Raw genomic sequence first — 8,836 nt, forward strand, 5'->3', positions numbered from 1 at the left:
TTGTTGTTGTTGATGTTTTTAAAGGTAGGTAAGCTATAAAGGTAGGTTGGAAGTAGCAATGACACACTACGCAGACTTAGTGCCTTTCCATTAGTGTACATTTAATTTTAATGTAGGCCGTGTGTCATGCCATTAGGACTAGTACACTCGAAGGTAGGTGGGTTAGGTAGGTCACAAAAAGTATTGGGATACCTATAGAATATACCTAGTTATAGATTGATAATAATGTTTCTACCAATGCCTACTTCCCAAGTACCTATACGTAACATTATCTCACAACTATTAAGTGGATATTATTACAACTTATTATCGCACTTTTAAAAGTTAGTTAGCTTAGTTGGTAGTGCGTCTGCCTTGTAAGCGCTAGGCCGCGGGTTCGATTCCCGCCCGGGGCGGATTTTATCCTGATGGGATAATTTTCGTTCTCGGAACGGCTGGCTTTCTCCTATCCTGTCTTCCTTCTCTCTTCGATTTCGGGACGATAATACCATAGCAGTTACAGTTCCCTCTGTCAAACCTCTTAAAAAAAAACGTCGATCGACGGGGTCGACCATGTGTGGACACAGCTTAATGGTTTCGTTTCTGCTTGCTGACGACTACTGAGGAACCAGAGCATAGAGCTTTTCGCTCTATGCAGTTTGCATTCGTCGCCTTTCTCTATCGTCGCTTTCTTTCTCTCTATTACGTAAATAGTCTATACGCTATGCTCTCCGTTCCACTCTGTTTTTAGCCCAAGTTCTCCATTATTTTATTGCCCATAATCGAATCTACGCACATGACTCACATGAGGCACCAGAGTTGTCTGAGTTCCCGTAATCTACAGCCATCACCTTACGCCTTGTCTGGGTCCCATAGGACCTTATGCCTTGTGAACCTAAAATTTATGAACAGAATCTCCGAATGCCAGTCCTTGTATGCACGTACCTAGCAAAGGACATTGGACAGTAATTATCCAGGTGTCGCCAACTCCAGGCGACTGAATTTGATTTATATCATCAGTTGTGCGTTTTAGGATCGCGTGTGTGATATTACGACATTATGGCACTTAGCTACTCAGTAGGCAACCTCGGAGCATTGAGTCTTTTTAACCCTGGGTCTATGGGTTCATGTTCGCCAGCCTAGTTTGCTTGGATACTAGCACCCCTGTCTTGTAAGCGGTAGGTCGCGGGTTCGACTCCCACCCGAGGCGAATTTCATCCTAAACAGATTCTCCTGCTTTTCGATTTCCGAATGATAAAACCTCCGTTGTTACCAGTTCATCCGAATTTTATCTATACCTAGGTATGTTTTAATGAAAGTGTTTATTGAACTTTGGCCTCTATGTACACTAAAGTTCTGTGCCCATGCCCATTGTAAGTTTTCTAGGTAGGTACCTACCGTAACATTCCTTACCTATCGGAATAAAATAGTAGGTATATGAAATAATAGGCAGTTCTGAATGATCTGATTGGTGAAAGAGCTCTGGAGAAATGGTAACTAAGTACGTTTTTACTTTTACATTGACTTGATTGCGGAACATTCTGTTTACTAGGTGGGCTACTATTCTGAGTCTCTTTACTAGCCCTTCCATCAGACATGATAATACATATTATGTAAGTGACACCTCTGACATGAACTACACTTTGGCCTACATACTTCTACATCTAGCAGATTGATGTCCTAACAACAAACATCGGCAACAAGCTCTATTCTTATTACTTGTTACCGATGCTGAATAGGCATTTGTATAGCCTTTCTATAGTTGGCTGAGTAATGATTTCCATTGCAAAATATGCACAATATACAAGCTTTTTTTCCCCGTCAAACTAATTTTCATTATTTTGAAAACTTTGAAGCCTAATTCTTCCAACATCTCTGACAGACCTGTCTAGAAATATGAGCTGGCAAATCGTTGACGATATAAAGTTGGGAGAGTTTCTCTCACTTCCCTTTCAACAAAAAGTTGTGCAGTTCTGGCAGCTCCAGCATCTAGTGGCCTGGTCAACCGTCTTCTTGTTAAATAATCAATAAGAAGAGTGTCTTCTGGAGGCTCTTTGTCCCTTGTCATGATGGCAATATTATGTAGGACAGCTGTTGCTACAATGATGGATAGCGAAGTTTCCATTTTCGTTCAAAGCCCAAACTTCAAACAAGGGAATCGGAATCAATATACAAATTCAGTTCTCCACCAACACTGGAATTCAACAGGACATCAGGGAGTGATTCCAATTTGTGAATTTCAGGATCTATATTTTCACAGTTGAAAGAAACTTTCAATATAAAATAAATTTTAAAAATTGCCGCCGGGACAGCTATCTCACGTCGTCCGAGCTCATCCTAGCCCGGTACATAAACACACCGTGAGTTGCATATTTTTAAATTTGTCCGCCTTTAAAATTGGGCCGAGTTTTTGTGCACCATCAACTTCAGCCTTGAGAAACGTGAGCAGACTAGTGAGATACTCTTTTGAGGTAGTGCTCTCTCTCCCTCCCATGTTCCTCTCCCAGATCTGGAGTACATCGTTGGGCAGAATAAGCTTGCGGTTCCCTTAAAATGGGCTCGCGGTTCCCAAGGGAACCGCGGTTCCCGGTTTGGCCACCCCTGCTTACTTACTTAGAGGTTTCCAGAGCATCTGGACAAGTCCAATGAAACTCCATCCCATGTTTCAACAAAACATCTGCATTCTTTCTTCATAAGGTTTGGTTCTTAGCTCCTTGTTAAGTTTAGTTGCAGATCTTTGTACATCTTCAAGAAGCGTTATATCTTTTTGCACTGTAAGCCATCGTACAGGACACACAATGGTTGTGTATCAGTATGCCCTCTCAAGATCATTTTAAGCAACTCTCGGATGTAGTACTTACTCTATCAAAAGATCTTTTCTTCCAAAACGGTTAGTCAGTGCCAAGACTATGTTGTCATAATTGTCACCCGTTGATGGGTAACCGCTTCTGCTGATGAACCAGCAACCATAGACATATTCAGGTATAGTTTTACTACACCATCATTTGGAAGGTTGTGGAATACTTTTCTTGCCATGAAGCAAGATTGAGATTCACTGTGATTATAACTTTTACTCCCATGAGATGCACCACCATTGCTTGCATGACCACTACCATGACTTCTTTGATGGTCTTTACTATAATTGCCTGCATGACTACTAGGTACCTACCATACTTAAAGTGGTGCAATATTAAACTGTTGAGATACTAACTCGTAAAGGGACTATATGCCCTAATTTGACAAGTCTCTTTTGATATATTCCAATGAATCCAATGTCACATCATCTTCGCCTTCCAAGTTGGAAGCCCTCAGGAATATCTTTGCAGATACCAAGTCTTCCATTCTGCTTCCATATTTGTGGTCTGCAGTTTCAACCTCTGAAGTCCGCAGCTGTATGTCTTGACAGTCGGCTTCGACTCTCCATGTTGACCATCCTCCCAGCAGGGTAGAGTGCCGCCACAAAACACAAAAAAGTCAGGTCATATAACATACTTTTCCACTGTAGGTATCTAAATCTGGACCTATGTGGAGAGATTCTCGGGTGAAAGTTTGTTTGTGTGTCAACCATCATTAGCTCCAAAACCCCACTGAGTGAACTAATCTCTTGTTCAGTTTGGATCCTTGCATGTGCTTTGGTGATGGATGTACGCAACAACCCTCTCTCCTTCTTCAACTTAGATCAGACATTCTACGGAGATCAAAATACTGATAATATTACTCACTGTGTCCTGTCACGGTCGCCACGTATGTTAGTTTCTGCCCAACATGAAGGCATTCTGAGTCTTGTGTGCACCCTCCATCCTGGTGTTCCTTTGACTGGAGGGCCAATCCTTTTTGTTTGATCCTTTTGAGTTTATTGACGGGATGTCGTTCTAAGACCTCTGTCATTGCGTTTTGATGAGTTTGGCTACCTACGATTTAAAACCTCGAGGTGGGCATAGTTTCAGTGGGGTACTAGGGACTCTTATTGTTTGGTAGGTTTTACTTATGTATGTTTGCATGCTTGACTTACTGTTGTAGCGAATTCGCTAAGAGGAGAGCTATCTGCTTCTTCAACTCAAGTTATTCGAGCTCAACGCAAGTGTTAGAAACCAGAGTTGAAGAACAGCTGTCTCCAATGGTCCATTATTCCCTCGTATGTTTACTAATAGAGTCTGCGTGAGTACTTTGCAGTGATCAGTGGCAGATGTTAACACTTGATCAGTTTTTACTTAGGGCTGTCTATGCCTACACCTAAGCCTCGGAGTGGACTTTTTGTGTATGATAGTGTAGGAAACTTTAACAACTGAGGTTTTATTGTCTCAAAATCGAAGAGAGAAGGAAAACTAGACACGAGAAAGCCAGCCGTTCCGAGAGCGAACAGTACTTCTTTAGGATAAAGTCCGGTGACATAAAAGCTCTATAAAAAGTTTATTATTATCATTATTATTTTATATGTTCTATAAATTTACGATAAGGGCTGTCTATGCCTACACCTAAGCCTCGGAGTGGACTTTTTGTGTATGATAGTGTAGGAAACTTTAACAACTGAGGTTTTATTGTCCCGAAATCGAAGAGAGAAGGAAAACTGGATACGAGAACGAACAGTACTTCTTTAGGATAAAGTCCGGTGACGTGAAAGCTCTATAAAAAGTTTATTATTTCATAAAGATTATGTATGTTCTATAAATTTACGATTTACTTACATTCCTTGATATCCCCTACGAATCCTTTAGACGATTTCTTCTCTACTGGAGCAGGCAACGCGTTTCGTAGTGGTATCTTGAAATAGTTGCGTACAGCCGGGACTTTCAATATGGATACTTGTATCAGGGACATGAAATTCGATGTTGTCCAGTATAGGAGAATTGCCTGTGAATATAATTCGTATAATTCGTACCTATACGGAATTGAATTAACGAAGTGAGTTTCTAGTTTTGACGATTTTGTATTTGTTTCGTTCGTTTTACAGTTTTTGATAAATGTTTCAGCCTCCAGATACCAGATACATATTTTCATTCTAGCCTAGATAGTTTGGGTCGTACGACGTGTGCCTTGTAAACGCTATGTCCCGGGTTCAATTCCCACCTGAACCCTGGGTCTGTCAGACCGTGTTAGGCGAAAAGTTTTGACGATTTTGTATTTGTTTCGTTCGTTTTACAGTTTTTGATAAATGTTTCAGCCTCCAGATACCAGATACATATTTTCATTCCAGCCTAGATAGTTTGGGGCGTACGACGTGTGCCTTGTAAACGCTATGTCCCGGGTTCAATTCCCACCTGGATCCTAGGTCTGTCAGACCGGACTTTCAATATGGATACTTGTATCAGGGACATGAAATTCGATGTTGTCCAGTATAGGAGAATTGCCTGTGAATATAATTCGTATACAGCTCCAGCATCTAGTGGCCTGGTCAACCGTCTTGTTAGGTATTCAATAAGAAGAGTGTCTTCTGGAGGTTCTTTGTCCCTTGTCATTATGGCAATATTATGTAGGACAGCTGTTGCTACAATGATGGATAGCGAAGTTTCCATTTTCGTTCGAAGCCCAAACTTCAAACAAGGGAATCGGCGTTTCCATACCCCATACTGTCTTTCAACTGTGTTTCTTGTTTTAATTTGGGCCTTATTGTAATTCCTCTCATGTATGTTTGAGGGATTCAGGAATGGTGTTAAAAGGTATTTTTCCAGTTTGTATCCATTATCCCCCAACAGGTGGCAATTGGTGAGTTCATTACTTACAAACTTTTGCCTCACCTGGGAGCCCAAGAAAATGGTGCTGTCATGGGTGGACCCTGGTCAAGATGTCACAATGTTCCTTATTAGAAGCTGAGAGTCCGCCATAGTTTGGACATTGATTGAGAAATAGGACTTTCTATTCCGAAATAACTCAGCATTTTCACCCCCCGATGATTTTATGGGTATGTGGGTGACTGTCTTTCAACTGTGTTTCTTGTTTTAATTTGGGCCTTATTGTAATTCCTCTCATGTATGTTTGAGGGATTCAGGAATGGTGTTAACAGGTATTTTTCCAGTTTGTATCCATTATCCCCCAACAGGTGGCAATTGGTGAGTTTATTACTTACAAACTTTTGCCTCACCTGAGAGCCCAAGAAAATGGTGCTGTCATGGGTGGACCCTGGTCAAGATGCCACAATGTTCCTTATTAGAAGCCGAGGGTCCGCCATAGTTTGGACATTGATTGAGAAACAGGACTTCAAATCTATTGGGTCTATTCCCTCAGCATTTTCACCTCCCGGTGATTTTATGGGTATGTGGGTAGAGTCTTGAGTTTTATACTTTTTCATTCACATTTTTTTAGTATATTAGTTCTTCTTTTTCCTTCAATATGTCAAGGATGTCCCTAGACCAGGGGTGGCCAGACTTTTTTCGTTGCGGTTCCCTTCTTAACTTTCAAAAGTGTTCGAGGTTCCCCTCCCCCCCCCACCCACACCCAAAGAATAAAAAATAAACTCACCAATTTTTGTTGCTAAGCCATTTTTCTTCAAAATGGCATCTGCCAACTTCTGGAAATCCACTTCATACCGAACCCTCGAGCGGTCAAGGGTCAAGCGAAAACTAAACTTTCACCCAAATTACTTAGACGAGCCAACTGATCTAATTCTAGATAATATTCATTAAAGGCCTCTTTTTCTCTCTGACTTCTGTTAAATAAGCAGTATTGGTTGAAGCATGTGTTTTCTTTTGGAATCAACTCCTCTTCCAAATGTTGGAAGACTTTCTCTACAGTTATTGTACCAGTGATTTTATCAATTAGATCATTTAATTTGTCATTAAGGGTGCATCTGAGGTGTGCTACCCTTACTGCCTCACTCTTCTCATCTAGCTCATTGGCTGTGAGATAACAATTGAACGACCGTTTAAAGTCTTTTAACTCTTTTTTGTTAGCAAAGGTACTTTTGATTGTGGGCAGATTGATTCTATTTGTATTATTCATTTTGCTAAAAATCACATTCAATTTTATTACTAAGGTACTTATCTAAAATTGAGTTGATCCACGAGGTCAAAGTTCCAGGGTCATCCTTGATTTATCCAAGTTTATCTTGTCGATCCTCTTGAATCCCATCGTGTCGTCGCCATGTTGTACTTTTGAATGAAAAGGCGTGGTGGTTTTCGTTTACAGATATTACATTTATTTAGTTTTAACACTTAAAACACAAATACACAAAATACATTAAGATAATTAATTTTTTACTTTTTATCTCGAGTTTGCACGTTTATATTATCCAATATATCTGTGACGGAGTTGTTATTTTGTGAGAGAGTTGTATTTTTCCACATTATTACTTATCTGAAATTGAGTTGATCCACGAGGTCAAAGTTCCAGGGTCATCCTTGATTTATCCAAGTTTATCTTGTCGATCCTCTTGAATTCCATCGTGTCGTCGCCATGTTGTACTTTTGAATGAAAAGGCGTGGTGGTTTTCGTTTACAGATATTATATTTATTTAGTTTTAACACTTAGAACACAAATACACAAAATACATTAAGATAATTATTTTTTTTTTTTTTACTTTTTATCTCGAGTTTGCACGTTTATATTATCCAATATATCTGTGACGGAGTTGTTATGTTGTGACAGAGTTGTATTTTTCCACATTATGAGGTACCTGTTTTCTAGAATGGTATCGTCAAAAAATATCTGAAGTGGTCATAGGGATGGTAAGGTTTTTGTTGCTAAGTCCTTGCTGCTTCTGGCCCAATGAATGGTCTTGAGGACCCCACTGTCCCATCTTCATCAGTCAATAGATCTTTACTATGTTTTATTATTATTATTATTATTATTTGTTACTATTAAATATAATAAAACAAATTTATTATTATTAATATTTATTATAATAATAAAACAAAGATTTGTACCAAACAAAACAACAGATTATTCATAGTATTTTTTTCTCTATTTCAATTTATTTAAAGTTTATGTACAAAGTCAAAATGCCCGAATAATGATTCTACTTGAAAAAGACATTAATTTTGACAACTTAGAAAAGGTTCAGAAGAGAATGCATTTAAATACAATAGAGGGGACTACCACAATTCCTTGAAAACATTGAATCCTTCCTTCAAAACATTGAATAGGTAGCTAAATCGAAGGCAGTCACTAGGCAAAATTTTAATACCTATGCCTATGGTAATAATTCTGACCAGAGGATTAATAATTGTCACATGCCTTCGTTGGGATTCAAACCCGCATCTTTTCATCCCTCTTCCTTGACGCTGTAACCACTGAGCAACAGGTTCGCTGTTCTTCCTGTTAATAGTACCACAGCCAGACGCTAGTCTACTCCCACTTGTCTTCTGGTATCTGATAATCTCATACCAGAGGCTTATTTCTTGTTGGATGTTATATTGGAGGCAGAACTCTTAGTGTCTGTGCTCTTAGCGCGTTGTAGGGTGGGGTTGAACTTGTAAGTCTTCACTAGTGCGGCGCGACCTGCTTTGTTGAATTGCATTTCATCCAACTGATTCCTCTCAGCGATCTCCTTGGTGATTTTAGAGTTTTGAATGGCTGCAAGAGAAGGGAACGGATTTTTTTTTTTTTTTTTTTTCCTTACATCTCATTTAGCATTTAATATCTTGTATGTATTAAGAAATTACTTTATTATTGAAAAATATCTCGAAAGTGCAGTGCCTGAAAATAGGATTTCTTCATGACCAAGGCTAAGAGCATAGGTATAAAGGAAGAGGAGAAGCTAAGCCCTGTTATTTTGGGAGTCAAACAATTCAAGGATGTATTAGTATAGTGTTTTTCGGTGAGGCTCCGAATCCACATCCGGTATCTGTCGGGATTTCCTTACCCAATATTTCGAATATGTTTTAGATCCTTTAGGAGACAGGTTGGAAAACTTATTTTGGAA

At 39.4% G+C, this 8,836-nt stretch overlaps 1 protein-coding gene across 1 annotated transcript in view; it reads right to left on the bottom strand.

Annotated features, from left to right (window-relative positions):
• Window positions 1–4,637: 4,637 nt before the first annotated feature.
• Window positions 4,638–8,836, bottom strand: part of LOC103514265 (mitochondrial inner membrane protein OXA1L-like) — a 6,810-nt gene continuing 2,611 nt past the window's right edge. Inside the window, exon 4 of the mRNA XM_026827292.1 lies at window positions 4,638–4,830. Coding sequence (XP_026683093.1) covers window positions 4,657–4,830 — 174 coding nt within the window. The 3' untranslated portion in view covers window positions 4,638–4,656. The remainder of the gene's footprint in view (window positions 4,831–8,836) is intronic.

Source organism: Diaphorina citri, unplaced genomic scaffold (assembly GCF_000475195.1).
Source record: "Diaphorina citri unplaced genomic scaffold, Diaci psyllid genome assembly version 1.1 scaffold1112, whole genome shotgun sequence".
Taxonomy (NCBI): Eukaryota; Metazoa; Arthropoda; class Insecta; order Hemiptera; family Psyllidae; genus Diaphorina; species Diaphorina citri.